The sequence below is a fragment of the Sapajus apella genome, unplaced genomic scaffold, assembly GCF_009761245.1.
Source record: "Sapajus apella isolate SASKATOON/1434 unplaced genomic scaffold, GSC_monkey_1.0 scaffold25, whole genome shotgun sequence".
In the NCBI taxonomy this organism is placed as follows: Eukaryota; Metazoa; Chordata; class Mammalia; order Primates; family Cebidae; genus Sapajus; species Sapajus apella.
Window position 1 is genome coordinate 26511482 of NW_022436965.1, and position 15382 is coordinate 26526863.

General features: G+C 44.9%; 1 protein-coding gene across 3 annotated transcripts in view; it reads right to left on the reverse strand.

Annotated features, from left to right (window-relative positions):
* NOS1AP (nitric oxide synthase 1 adaptor protein) overlaps positions 1-14214 on the reverse strand; it is a 299267-nt gene extending 285053 nt beyond the window's left edge. For 2 of the 3 annotated variants that reach the window (XM_032291581.1, XM_032291580.1), the window contains exon 1: positions 13603-14214. In XM_032291581.1, the coding sequence (XP_032147472.1) occupies positions 13603-13707 (105 nt within the window). In that variant the 5' untranslated portion in view covers positions 13708-14214. The remainder of the gene's footprint in view (positions 1-13602) is intronic. The other variant, XM_032291582.1, reaches the window with a different exon arrangement.
* Between the last annotated feature and the right edge of the window lie 1168 nt (positions 14215-15382).

The window sequence follows — 15382 nt, forward strand, 5'->3', positions numbered from 1 at the left end:
AGAAGATCTAAATAAGATCCAGAGCCTCATAACATTATTCCAAAATGTCCAGGCTTCAATAAAAACTCATTCATCACTCCAAGAACAAGGAAAACCTCAACATGAATGAGAAAAGACAATCAACAGAAGCCAATGCCAAGATGACAGATAATATTAAAATTACCTGACAGGGGTCTTAAAGCAGTCCTCATAAGAATGCTTCAACAGGCAATTATGAACGTGTTTGAAACCAATTAAAAAGTCAAACGTCTCAGCACAGAAACAGAAGATAGAAAAATCACAACGCTCAGGCTGTACTCCATATTAACCAAAACAAAATCACTAGGAGTACTCAGCCATCATTTTGTTTGTATAACTCCACAGAGATTTCAATGAGCAGCCGAGTTTAAGAACCAGTGCTCTAATGCTATGGGTCTCGGGTATCCATCAGAATCACATGCTGGAAAACTTGGTAAAGACACGCCTTATGCTACTTCAATAAGCCTGGGCCACTGTATTTTTATTAGTTTTCAGGTGATTCTGATTATGCCAAAGACTGAAAACACCTGCTCTAATTAATCAAAGGAATTTGCAGGTGATTTCCTTCATCTGTGGAAGCTGCAAAATCCTTGATCTGAAGAAGGAAAAAACTGTATTTAAGTAACTTTAAAGAAAGATAAAATTTCAAATATTTTTGGATATAGGTGCCCAGAATATAATCTGTTTAACCTGGGCTGCCAAATTTAAGAAATCTACCCATGTTAAAGAGCCAATTTGAGGTCAGCACAGTGGCTCATACCTAGCACTTTGGGAGGCCAGAACAGGATTGCTTGAGCCCAGGAGTTGGAGACCAACTGGGCAATATAGTGAGACCCTGTCTCAATAAAAAGAGAGCCAATTTGAAAATGTAGTTACATTGGAGGCTATGTGTGTTTACAGAAAACAGCATGGGAGCAAGATAATATGTTCCCTGTCACTTGGCCACAGGAAACATTAATCTTTCTCTCCGCAGAACAATAAAATGCTTCCACATGAGTGCTTCCTCCCACCCAAAGAAACCAAAGGATAAAACCAAGAGTTTCTAGTCAAGAAAGAAAAAAAGGACACAACCAAGGAGCTTTTCCATTGTGCACGGTGGGCTAAGATTTCCAATTCAAAAGGCAAAAGACAACATCTCTGGGAATGAGCTTTTCAGTGTTTTATACTCCACCAGAGGCACCCTAGGGCCTGTAAGCAGAGAGAACTTGTCCTCAAAAATAGAGGTGGGCCAATAACCTTATGAAAAAAAAAGCTCAACATCAGTGATCATTAGAGAAATGCAAATCAAAACCACAATGAGATACCATCTAACACCAGTCAAAATGGTTATTACTAAAAAGTCAAAAACTAATGTTGGCAAGGTTGTGAAGAAAAAAGAACACTTATAGACTATTGTGGGAGTGTAAATTAGTTTAGCCATTGTGGAAAACAGTGTGGCAATTCCTCAAAGACCTAAAGATGGAAATACCATTTGACCCAACAATCCCATTACTGGGTATATACCCAAAGAAATATAAATCATTCTATTATAAAAGCATATGCATGCATAGTTTACTGCACTACTATTCACAATAGCAAAGACATGGAATCATCCTATGTGCCTGTCAATGACAGACTAAAGAAAATGTGGTACATATGCATCATGGAATACTGTGCAGCCACAAAAAAGAATGAGATCATGTCCTTTGCAGGGACATAGATGGAGCTGAAAGCCATTATCCTTAGCAAACTAATGCAGGAACAAAAACCCAAATACTGCATGTTCTCACTTATAAGTGGGAGCTAGATGATGAGAACACACAGACACATAGAGGGGAACAGCATATACTGAGGCCTTTCAGAGGGTGGAGGTTGGGAGGAGGGAAGAGAGTATCAGGAAAAAGAAGTAATGAGTCCTAGGTTTAATACCTGAGTGATGAAATAATCTGTACAGCAAACCCCCATGATGCAAGTTTACCTATGTAACAAACCTGCACATGTGCCCCTGAGCTTAAAATGTTTTTTAAAAAATGGAATAAAGGAAAAAAATAGAACTGGGGCTGGGCACACTGGCTCACACCTGTAATCCCAGCACTTTGGGAGACTGAGGCAGGCAAATCACTTGAGCCCAGGAGTTCTAGACTCTGTGCAACATGGCAAAAACCCATCTCTACTATATACATATATATATATATGAAAATTAGCCAGGCATGGTGGCATGAGCCTATAGTCCCAGCTACTTGCTTGGGAGGCTGAGCTAGGAGGATTACCTAAGCCCCAGGAGGTGAAGGCTGCAGTGAGCCATGATTATGCCACTGCATACCAGCCTGGGCAACAGAGTAAAATCCCATCTCAAAAAAAAAAAAAAAAAAAAAAGACCTGGGAAAGGCAAGGAAAAGGGTGTGGACATTGAGAGGAGTGAATTGCCACACTGGAAAGGAAATGCACAGGCAAGAGCCCAGCCAAGAATAACACCTTCTAGGAAGGAAGGAACTCCCAGAGCTCCTCTCCTTCCCATTCTCCAGCATTTCCACCTACTCACTGATGCCTCATCTCTGTATGTGGACAACATCAACAAGGTCCAGAAAAGTCTTTATAGGTGACTCATTGCCTACTGGCACAGAACAGCAAACCTGGGTCCCAGACATATCAATGGGAAAGACTAAGATCACCTTTAACAGACCATTTGCCTATTCAATCCAACCTAAAAGATCCTCCTCTGCAAAACTGGAACAATAACACGTATCCTCATGGGGCCACTTAAATTAGTTAACACAAGTAAAATACTTAAAACAATGTACAGAACACAGTGAGCACTGAATAAACATTAGCTCTTGGTATTTTGAACGACATACAGGACAAGAGTTAATAGTGGAGACACCCTGAGCCATGCAACCTGGGTTTGACTCCAGGATCTATCTACTACTAGATGTGGAGCATGAGCAAGTTACTCTGCCTCTCTATGCCTTGGCTTCTCCATCTAGAAGATACAAATAATGATAATACCTTAACTCGAATGGTTGTTGGGAGAATTAAATTAATTGTGTCATAGAAAGAGCTTGGCACAGTGCCTAGAACACAGTAAGTGCTTTCTAAATAACAGTAATTATAATGTTATCTTTCTATGATATGGTTAGCATGAGGCAAGTAAGTAGGGAGTCCCCTTGACCTTTGAGGAGTTTGTAGCCTAATTAAGGAGACAAGAAATGCACACACAGAGCTAGCAGGGGAAAGCAGCACAGAACATGGGATGCATGATAATTCTACAAGCATGAAAAAGGTACTTCTCATGTTCTCCTCCCTGTCTCTTTTCTCTCTCTCCCCAACACACTCACATGCTGAGGGAATTTAGAATGTTCTGAATACAGGGTGGGTGCTGCGGGGTTGGAGGAGTGCTCCCTTCTTGGTCACCCCCTTACTCCCAAGGGCGGGCCCCTGGATAGAGATTCCCAGGTCTCATTCAATACTCAATGCTGCTCATTTAAACAAGTTTCCCCCTGGAAAGCACTTAGCTTCAAGAATAAATGGGGGTAACCTCTGTCCTCAGCTTTCATGGATGGACCATAAAGGGGTAAGACACATCTCACTAGAGAAAACCAACAGGGTTATACACAGCAGGTGGCAGAGTAGGAATTCTAAAGTGTTCTGGCACTCTATGGGCACTGAACTTGCTGAAAGTGCCATTTTAAATAACTTTTAAAGCCAGCTGCTCCAGTGCTTAAAAGGAAACGTGATGCTGAATATAAAAATTGTAAAGGGAAATGTAAGCATCACAAAGTATTAATTAATCCCATGATGCAAGATTCTTTCTGCTTAGATTACCTCTGCTTAAAGAAATATTTATCCAAGAAATTCAGAGAAAGGCAAGTGAAGACAGACAACACCATACTTAAGATTCTGTGATTTTTAATCCTGACAAGGATTAAAAGGCTGGAACAAATGAGATGGTGGCATGCACAAGAACCTAGTTAACCCCTTTTTATTCCTTCCCAAGGAGGCTGACAGCTATTTTAAGCGCACAAAGTAGTCATACTGTCTGATTTGCAACTTTAGGAATCAGAGTAGCTGCAGCTAGATTTTTTAAGCCAGCATGTATAATGAAGATAATACACAACTAGGCCTCTGACTTACAAAAGAACAGTGTCTGAATATTCTACAGATTAAAACCATGCACAGATGAAACTTAAATTGCAATCTGTAGGACTTAATAGAAACAGCAGCCAACACTGTGCCACTCACGGTGCTAGGCCGTTTACAGGTACTACTCACTCAATCCTCCCATTAACCCTATGAGGTAGGAAATATTTGTATCCTCTTTTTACAAATGAGAATGCTAAAGGAAAGATGTTCCATAACTCACACAAGGTCATGTAGCAAGTGAGGGATACAGCCAGGATTTGAACCCAAACAGTTTGCCTCCTGAATCCATGCCATGCTATGCTGCCAACCAAATTCACGTCATAAAAATTGCTAAGTAGCAAATTAAAGAAAATAAACCATTAATTAGAAAAAAAAAGACATCAATTCATTAATGAGAAAACAAATTGAAAATGTTTCTTACATAAATGACAATTGATAAATGACAATTACCTACTCCTGAAATTGGCCACATGTTCTATATTCAGATTCTAATTCCATTGTACATCCATCACTGGAATTTTATTTAATTCAGGGGGAAAAATGCTTACTTGGCATTTTCATTGGAAAGAATCAGCACTGTAAGAGATTGGGGTTATCAGAAAGAGGCCACGCCAGGGGTGTCCCTCAAGCCACTGGGAACCAGAAGTTGCTGTACTAAAGCAAGAGAAATGGTTGGGAGGAGTGTGGAGTCAATTAAGCCACTTCTCACCGTTGGGTGATCCAGGAGGACCCTGGCCATCTCATGGGGAACATCTCATTCATGCAAAATACATTTTCTATACGCAAGGCACTGTACTCAGTCCTGTGGAAGACACGGGGGCAGAGTGACATGGACCCTGACAATGACAATGTAGAGATGAAAATCGGATAGGGACAAGCAAATACAAAGCAGGTGGAACTGGCAACATCCACTTCATGGAGTGACTTGTGAACTGGGTGGGAAACTGTAGTGAGGGTTAAGGGAATGGTGGGTACTGCAGTTGGGTTGATGCCCAGGGTGATTAAAGGAAATTGTTCAAAAACAGAAAGCCTTGAATATCATACTAATAATTTTAGTTCTATTATAGTAGGCACAGAAACTTTTCATGTGTTTTGAGTGGAAGGATAACCACCTCAGGAAAATTGACGGGGCAAAAGTTAATGGGATGAGGGGGATCAGAGAACAAGTGGGGCACTGGAGGCTTTCAGAGGTTACTGATGGCCGTGATAACAGGGGAGGGGGTAGAGCATCTCAACCAGTGATGGACCAGCCAGGGCGCATGGATGGATGTCACTGGGAACATTCAAGAGAATTCAGCACCTGACTTGATGTGGGGTATAGGAAAGAAGAGCCTGAACACCACAGGTACCCAGTAAACAGCAAATTTGAGTTGGCTGTCAAATCAAAGAACAGAGGGAGTGCTTCAAAGTGTCATGCCCATGTGCCCAAGAGGATGGTGGGGTCATTAAAAGACAATTAAGCCAGAAGAGAAATTTGATTTTGATGGGGACAGCAACACATTCAGGTACAGATGGCCAGCAGGAAGCTGCGAATAAAGATGTGGAGTCTGGACTGGAGTAGAGAGCCAGCAGCCTGCATAACAGAAGAACAGGAGTAGACAGAATTCAAAGGAGAGGGAATGGAGCACTCAGGGGAGAGGGCAAAGAGAGGAGGTAGAACAACCACATAAGAATCAGTGGCAGGGGCAAGGGGCTGGCTGCCTGCAAGCAGGCACAGAGAACCCAGTAAGGCATTCCACGGAGGACTCGGACAAGCTGCTCAGGAAGGAAAGTCAAAAAGGATGAGGACAGAGAAGCGGGGCAGTAGAGCAATTTCTGTATGGCAGCCGGGACAGAAGTCGGAAGGAGGTGGCCAGACACTGAATGAAGGCTGAGAAACTGCAGCAGGTAGAGTACTCTCTCACAAGACTTAGCTGTGAAAGGAAGAGAAAGACAACATGTTAATTAAAGAAAGAGGTGGAGGGAAGAGACGTTTCATACAGGGAAGGCCATGGCATATTCTTAGGCAAGGAGAAGTAATCCAGTGCCCAGGAGATGTAACCATGCCAGGGTGGGGGTGGGGAGTGAAGGGCATAATTAAGAGGACAAGGGGGAACTAACAGGACATGGAGGGCAGATTGATCTTAAAATGAGGGAAAAAGAAAAAAGTTAACTTCATCTACATTTAAAACTTTGTGTTTCAAAGAACAATACCAAGAAAGTGAAAAGACCACCCACAGAATGGGTAAAAATATTGCAAGTCTATGTAAGGGATTTGAATCCAGAATATATAAAGAACTCTTACAACTCAATAGTAAAAAGCCAATCCAACTTTTAAATGGGCAAAGGATCAGAATAGACATATCTCCAAAGCAAATATATAAATGGCCAAAAAAAAAAAAAAACCACACATAAAAAGATGTTCTTTTTTTTCTCTGAGTCTGCTTGCTAGGGAATAAGGAAATATTCTATGTTATTCAAAAGGGAAATGCAAATCAAAACCATGATGAAATACCACTTCACACCCAGGAGGATGGCTAGAATCAAAAAGTCAGACATCAAGCATTGGTGAGGATATGAACACACTGCTGGTGGAAAGGTTAAACGATGCAGCCACATTGGAAGTCCCACTGGTTAAAGTCCCAATGGTTAAACATGGTTACCATGGGACCCAGCCATTTTACTTTTATTAATCTTACCCAAGATAAATTTTAAAAAATAAATAAATAAAAACATGCCTGCAGAAAAGTTTGTACATTAAGATTTATAGCATTATTTTTTAAAGGCAAAAAAATGGAAACAAATTAAATGTACCTCAAATGATAAATGAACAAACCAAATGTGGTATATCCACACAATGATACATTATTCAGCCATAAAAAGGAATTAAGTACTGATAAATTATAGATGAACCTTGAAACATGATTCTAAGGGAAAGAAGTCAGGCACAAAAGACCACATATTATACAATTCCATTAGTATGAAATGTCCAGAATAGGCAAATCTAGAGACAGCAAGTAGATCAGTGGCTGCTCAGGGCTGGGCAGATGCAGGGGGTACGGATTACAGGTGTGTGCCACCACGCCCAGCTAATTTTGTATTTTTCATAGAGACAGGGTTTCACCATGATAGCCACGCTAGTCTTGAACTCCTGACCTCAAGTGATCCACCTGCCTTGGCCTCCCAATGTGTTGGCATTATAGGCGTGAGCCACCGAAGCCTAGTGTTTCTTTTTAAAGTGATGAAAATGTTCTAAAAGTGACTGTAGTGCTGGTAGTACAGATCTGTGATATCTTAAAAATCACTATATTGTACATTTTAAATTAGTGAGTTGTATGATATGTGAACTACATCTCAATAAAGCTATTAAGAAAGGAGGGAAGATAAAAGTTCATTTTCCAAAAACAGAAAGGAAAAAGGAAAGTAGCAGAGATCCAATTTGCAGGGTAGGGCAGAAAGGCAATGAGGAAGTAAAGGATCATGGGCATGGTCCCCAAGCTGCTGGGGAAGGTAAACAGCAGGACAATGGCAGCAAAAAAGTCACTGGGGAGCTAAGAGCATCCTCAAGGCAACAAAGGTGTAAGGAGAAGGCAGGTGATTATAGCCAATAAAAGTATTCTGAAAGTTTGAGTCTTGGGAGTAGCAGCATTATGAGTAAGCAATAGTAAACTGTGAGTGAAATCTGATGAGGGTCCTGGCTACAGATAACTGGCAAAGGTCATCAGTAAATGTGGCTGCATGATTTTGGCCACTAAAAAGGACTGGGACATCGTGGGCAAAGGAGCTACAACTGAAAGCCATAAAATCGTGAAATGTATGGCTAAAGCGGAAATAGATTTGTCCATCAAATCCCAAGATACCAGGTGGGGAGGAACACCCTGGGACACCTGAGAGCACCGTAAAGACAAATAAAACAGGTGTTTCAGAGTGGTACTGTGTCTTTGGAACTTATTGCTCCACACATACACCAAAAAAAAGGGGGTCTAGGGCAGAAGGTAACAGTGTTTTTTAAAGCATCTGAAAAAGCCTAAGAAAGTGAAATACATCTCCTCCTTAATGATGACATCAGAAAATACATCAGTCCCTTTACCCAAATTGCTACTGTTCCAGAACGCTAGAAGACAGGACCCTTACTCTAGGTGGAGAGAAGGGAGAAAGGGGACATAAACGCCCAGCATATAATGGAATGGGCTTTGAGAGCTCTATGCCATGCCAGGCAGGCTCAGATGAGTCAGGGATACCCCATTTATGGTAAGCAAATGTCATTCATCTGGAAGCCCTCATGACAGTATGTGCAACAGACATCCGGCTGAGATCACTGGAATCTCTAAAATCTATATCAGGGGAATCATCAACCAATGAAGCCAGGTAGCAAGGAAGGAAATATAGCTAGAGAATCCAGCTTCAATCTGATCAAATACTCCCAAACCACAAAATCACTCAGCAATGATATTTACTGCTTTCAGACTTTCCACAATCGGTCATTTCTTCCACTTGACAATTTTTCATTTCAACTATGTGTGTACCTTTTGTTGAGGCTTGGGAGAGGGAAGATACACAGAAGCATGAGACAAGGTCCTCAAAAAAATTCCATATTACCAGAGAAGATATATGCAAAGGAAAAAACAGAATTTTGTGTGGTGAACAGCTTTAGCAATATCTCTCATCCCATGTGCAATCTTGCAATGTGAACTTGACATTCCCTCATCAAGAAGTGGGGCTTATTTCTCTTCCCCAGTAGCCCAATTTGACTAAGAGGATGTGACAGAATTGGCCCTCTGTAATTCAGAAAGACCCAACCTTAAGAGCTTCTGCTTTCCTGCTTGGAACACCCCCTACTGAAAGCAAGCTGCCAAACAAAAGGGCCACCATGCTGTGAGGAAATCCAAGCCAGCCAGTGGAGAAAACAGTCATGTGGAAGACCACCAAGGCACAGCCATATGAGTGAAGCCTTCTTGTACCTTCCAGCCCAGCTGTAGATGAATGCAGCAAAGTGAATGATCGAGTCAACATCATATGCAACGGAAGAACAGCCCAGCCAAGCCCGGCCTGAATTCCTGAGCCATAATTCATAAACAAATTAAACAGTTGTTGTTTCAAGCTACTGAGTCTTGAAGTAGTTTATTTTGAAGTGATGGATAACTGAAACCAGTTTGAAGCCAGGGAACCAGGGATAAGTCCTGTTTCTGTTATTATCTGACTATGCGACCTTGGGTCAATGACTTCCCCTCTGAATTTCAATTTCCTCATCTGTGCAATGGGGTGGGGGGGGTAGGGGCGGTGTACTAAATGAGCCATGGTGCTTTCCAGTTCTGACTGTCTGTATCATGCATGCAGGTATCAGGGAACAATCTAGGCAATGAGTGTTAGGACTACAAAAAGAGCAACTATTAATTCTTCAGGATTAGTGAGCCTTGGAGGAGGTGAAAGAACCCATGGACCTGGAGTCAAAAGCCCTGGAGTGTGAGGATTAAATGTGGCAGTGGCTAAAACAATGCATGGCACATAATAAGTGCTCAATAAGTATCATTAGCTGACACATCAATTTATAACTCTGGACAAATTAATCTCTCTGATCCCCAGTTTTTAGTCTGAAAAATCAAGATAACACTGACGTAACGTTTCTATAAGAGGAAACGTCTTTGTATGTAAAAGTCCCATGCGAATCAAAAATCACCTACAGATATGAGACATAGCTATTATTAATACTCTTATTATCCTTTGTACCATTAGCATTAAAAGTCTCTTTCTCACCAAGAGAGAATAGACAGTCAGTTGATGGCATTGGCCACCAGGAAGGCATACTGCGAGATCAGGAGGCAAGTTCTAAGGAGCCACAGGCTCTCAGGGCATGTGAGATTTACCCACCCACCAGCATCAGTCAGTGAGCTAGGTGCCCACTCTGAACATGGACAGAAGGTTTCCCTGGCAAGCAGCTCTCAGCCCAAAGGAAAATCTGGAAATGGCCAAGCATTAAAAGTTTGAGCCAGGCACGGTGGCTCACTCCTATAATCCCAGCACTTCAGAAGGCCAAGGCAGGTGGATCACCTGAGGTCAGGAGTTCAAGACCAGTCTGACCAACACAGAGAAACCCCATCTCTACTAAAAATACAAAATTAGCTGGATGTGGTGGTGCGTGCCTATTATCCCAGCTACCTGGGAGGCCAAGGCAGAAGAATCGCTTGAACCCAGGAGGCAGAGGTTGCAGTGAGCCAAGATCATGCCATTGTACTTTAGCCTGGGCAACAAGAGCAAAACTGCTTCTCAAAAATAAATAAGTAAATGAACGTTTGAGTAATTTCCTATACCAAAGTCCTAAAGGCCAGCAATCTGAGAACACTCCACCAGAGAGTTATGAATCAAATCAGTGGCCAACATAAAGTGAATATTCCATTAAAATTATTGAATGAAAAGGCACTGGATTTGGGAGTCTGAAGTCAAAGCCCCAAGCTTAAATCTTGGCTTTGTCATAGATGTGAACACTAAGGCAACAACAACCTCCCTGAGCCTATATCCTCATTTATAAAATAGGCATAAGGAGACCCATCTCCTAGGGAAGTAGTGAGAGTTAAATGAGGTCTTGCAGGTGAAAAAATCTAAGATTCCACTTGATAACTAAACGCATGGTTTTTTAAGTGCACAGAACCTCTGCCACCCAAATGCCCTTCAATCCTAACCCAATACCTTTCAATCTCTGCAGAACCCTGAAAATGAGTGGCGTACATCCAAAGGAACACTCAATCCAATGTTGATTCTGAAAAACTGCCAGCCCCTGGGAGAGAAAGAGCTGCACTCATTTTCCAAGGGTACCTGACAAGGCAACAATAATACATTTGCATTTCCCAGCTTGCACTTTTCCAAAACAAGGGAAGACTGTAATATGGATTTAACCCTGAAATCCCAGTGATTGTGCAGTTGCACAGACACTGCTCTGCAGGGATGTGGAAAAGAGCCAGAGAAGGCTCTTACCAGGTACACGTGGGACAGAAAAGCTTGTGCTTCCACCTCTGTTCAGGTCTTGACAAACATAGTGTTTGAATGTGCCAGTGTGCAGCATCAATTACAAAGGGCTGGGAGTTAGGACCTAGTTCTCAAAGTCAGCCTTTGCCCAAAGAAGCTCCACCACGCCCCTTACCTTATCGTATGCTCTTGTCCTTTCTTCTCTGCCTCATCACTCTCAAAGCAGGCTCCTTGGTCCCCTATATCTGATTTGCATTGGGAAAACAGCTTGGACCAACTGCAGCTCCCCCTCCTCTCACTGACCACCACTGCCTGTGAATTCGGGGAAGTTGCTATAGGAACTACATCACACAGCCCCCAGACATTTGCTTAGAAAATCAACTGCACATTTGGGAAAAGGAGAATAAGATCCAGAAAGCTGGAGGCAACCCTCAAACCCAATATTTCTCAAAGTGTGGCCGCAATCACCTGCATCAAATCACCTGGAATGCTCATTAAAGGTACAGAGTCCTGGGGTCCCCCAAGATGTGTCAAATTAGAATTGGGGTGTGGCAAGACTCAAACTTGTTAACCCCCTCACCTCATGCACACTAGGTTTTTGAGACCAAACACAGAAGACTGAACTGTGAGAAAATAAAAAGGCTTAAAATGCATTTATTTATTTATTTAGTTAGTTAGTTAGTTAGTTGGTTAGTTATTTTTCTGAGACAGGGTCTCTCTCACCCATGCTGGAGTGCAGTGGTGCAATTATAGCTTACTGCAGCCTCTAACTCCTGGGCTCAGGCGATCCTCCCACCTTGGCCTCCCAAAGTGCTGGAATTACAGGCAAGAGCCACCATGCTCAGCCCTAAAAACAATTTGAATCTGATCTCCCTTTTTACCCTCATACTTGTAAAACAGGGTACCGGTGAGCCAAACAAAACACAAGCCAATTTCCAAGTTTATGTATGTTCAGGAAAATTAAATCATAACCCTGATGAAAACTCATACTTTAAAATAAAAACTCTGGCTCACCAAATCAACAGGTCTGGACAAAAATTAACCCAAGCATCCCATCTTAGACCCACCGACCAGATCTATTCTGAGAGATGAGAAAAGTGAGATAAGATCTTGGCTGCAGCCCCACTCTGTCCCAGCCACATCCAGCAATTCAGCTCTGCATTCCACGGCAGGGTTTCATGTTTCGGAGGTTGTGGGGCGGGGCGGGGGGGGGGGGGGTGCAGGCAGTTCTCCTAGCTCTGGCAAATATGGCTGGGGTAAGGTTATTTATAGGGAAAAGAAAAAGGTGAGCATCACCAACTCACCCATCTACATGAGAAAAAAAAAATCTAAATAAACTGACCACACTGGGTACATGTCAGACACTCAAAAAATGTGTGAATTGAAAGAAGGAGACACCTGATGGAATAATCCTTTCTTGAGATGCTAACAGCCTGCACGTACACCATCATGAAAGAGAAAAAGGGAACAAAGAGTCAAATTGTCTCCACATCCAAAGTGCAATGTTTTCAAAACCAGCAAGACCCGGCCTACTTAGAGGGGCAATACTTATTCGACAGGCACACTGTAGGTACTGAATGTCCCTGGGTCTTTACATCACAGAAGAGACCAAGTGTCTTGAAGGAAGAGCGGAAGCACTTTTCCACAGAAAAAGCACTCTTTCTTGGTGATGGGCAGTGGGAACCGCCACTGCAATTTCAGAAGCCAGAACCCCCCACTCAGGGAAGTGTATCGCAGGGGGGTCAGCCTTCCTCACACCTGATGAACCAGGACCGAGGCTTCTGCTCCACCCCTCCCCCAACGGTGGACGCGAGGCTCCGACCTCAGCTTAAAATTCCAGTCATCCCTGCTAAATTATTCAGCAACAGTCCCCTACTAGATGCTGAAACTTAACATTAAGCCACAAACCTAGCAAACAGGATAGCTTTCACCACTGCCTTCAGCGACTGGCACATGCAGAGGAGTCTGGCAAATTAGGCATTTAGGAAGTGACTCCTGACACCTAGACCCGGTTACCTGGAGTGTGTGTGTGTGTGTGTGTGTGTATATATATATATATATATATATCTGTATTCTTGTCTTCAGTTAAGAAGCAGGCATTCCTCTTTTAAAAGACCTTCCTGAAAGCACCTCTCCCACGGGAGCCCAGCAGGTAAATAACACTACAGCTTCCTTAAACCGATTCTAAAGGACCCGGTGCCCAGGCTGTGCTCGCTCGCCAGCTTCTCCTCCGCTGGAGGAGGGATCCGGGAAGTAACTCAATCCAGTCCTATGCGGGTAAGGATGGGGGAGTCTGCAGGTGGGAAGGGGGAGGTGAGGCAATACTGCTCAAACTTTGCAGTTGCTCTTGAGCAGTTCTGGGCAGGAGCCCGCGGAATTACAGACTCAGAAGGGGGAGTCACCCTCCCTAAGAAAAAGGCTCCCAAATCGGCCTAGCCCACCACTTATGGGTCCAGGACGGCTGTGCATCCCATCCACTCAGACATGCCCCCCTCCCCGGTAACACCCTCCCCGGGGCCCCCTCACCTTGGCCTCAAAGCAGATGCCGTGCTGGAAGGCGTCCTCGTTGTGCAAAGGGATCCGCAGGTCGTGCCCATCGTCCACAAGGTTGTACTTGGTTTTGCTGGGCATGGTGACCCGCGGCGGACCCGCTCCTCCGGAGGCGGCGGCGGCTGCAGGAAGGGGCTGACGAGACCCCAGGGAGGGGAGACGGGAGCTGGGCGCGGCGACGCGTGGCGGGGCCTGGGGGCGCGGGGCGGGGGACGCCCTGGCAGCGCGGCGGCGAGGCGGCCCGACCCGGAGCCGTGCCGAGGGCCGAGCAGCAGCGGGCTGCGCGGATGCGGGCGACGCGAGCGGCGCTGTGGTCGCGCAATTCCTGCCGGCGAGGAGGGCGGCGGGGGAGGAGGTGGCGGCGGGAGCAGGCGGTGCGGCGCCCCAGCCCGGGGACCGGAGCAGTGGGCGCGCGGCCCGAAGCGGGACTGGGCGCGGCGCCGGCCCAGAGCAGTGGAACCGACGGCCCGGGACAAGGAAGAAAAGGCGACGGCGGCTGTGGCGGTGGCGGTGGCGGTGGCGGTGGCGGCGGAGCTGGGTGCCTGTCACGGAGACGCTGGATCAGCCGCCAGCGAGCGGCTCCTCCTGCAGGGCGGGCCAGGGCGGGCTCCTCCCGCCAGGCGCTGAGGCCCCGCCCACCGCCGGGTGCGGCCCCGCCCACCGCCGGGTCCGCCTCCGCGCTGCCAGCCGAGCAGGTGAAAGTCCCCGGGAGCGCCGTGCCGGGCCCTGCCCGCGCCCCCCGCCGCGCGCGCCAGCAACTTCGCCCTGGCCCCAGACGGCCGGGATCTGAGGTGCCCTAGCTCAGCCGAGTTTCCTTCTTTTTAACGGTCACACTCTGAGCCGGAGCTACTAATGGCCGCGGCGGCATGGCCTTGGAGTTTTTGTTTTTGTTTTTGAAGGGGGGGAGGGGCCGTGTTTATTGTTTTGTTCTTGTGTTTTACCAGGAAGGCCCAAGTCTTGTCCCAGATATCCCAAATCCGGGCCCTCATTAATTCTCAGAGTCTCCTTTCTCAGAAGGCAAGACTGCACCCAGATGGAGGACTATCTCAGGCGCTTTTTGTTCCCATGTGACTTGGTAATAGGGCTTAGGGGGTGCTTTTAGGGAGGGTTTTAACAGTCAAAAGCCACCGGCCTTGTAGAAATGAGGAAGGCAGAAGGGAGTACTAAGGACAAGAGAATCCAGAACAATTTTATATTCTGGACTGTCTACAACTGGATATGGACAAAATGAGCTTCCAAATTATTTCCGGCTAGTATATTATGTTTCCCATCTTAGTAAATGCTGGAGTTCAATTTGCCTATTTTAAGAAGGGGCCTAGTCACTTTTCTCCTTTACATAAAGAGTTTTTGAGAAAAGTTGCCCAATTATCTCCTTCTTGGCAGATACCGGGTAATGAAAGGGTTGTATCCTATGTGTTCAGTTTCTTAACAGTGCAAGATGTGCAAATGAACTGAGGCGTTCATGGCCAGATATTCAGTATCTGTCAAAACACCATAGGTGGAGTTGCATGATAGCTGTAATATACATGACTAATTCTAAAAGTAACCAGCCAAGCCAGTGCCAACGCCAGTCAAATCTGAGATCCCTTGGACCAAATGATCAGAATCTCTGTTGAATTCATCACCTTAAACCTACTTTTAGCTGGGCACAGTGGCTTACTCCTGTAACCCCAGCACTTTGGGAGGTTGAGGCGGGCAGATCATGAGGTCAGGAGTTTGAGACCAGCCTGACCAACATGGTGAAACTGTCTCTACT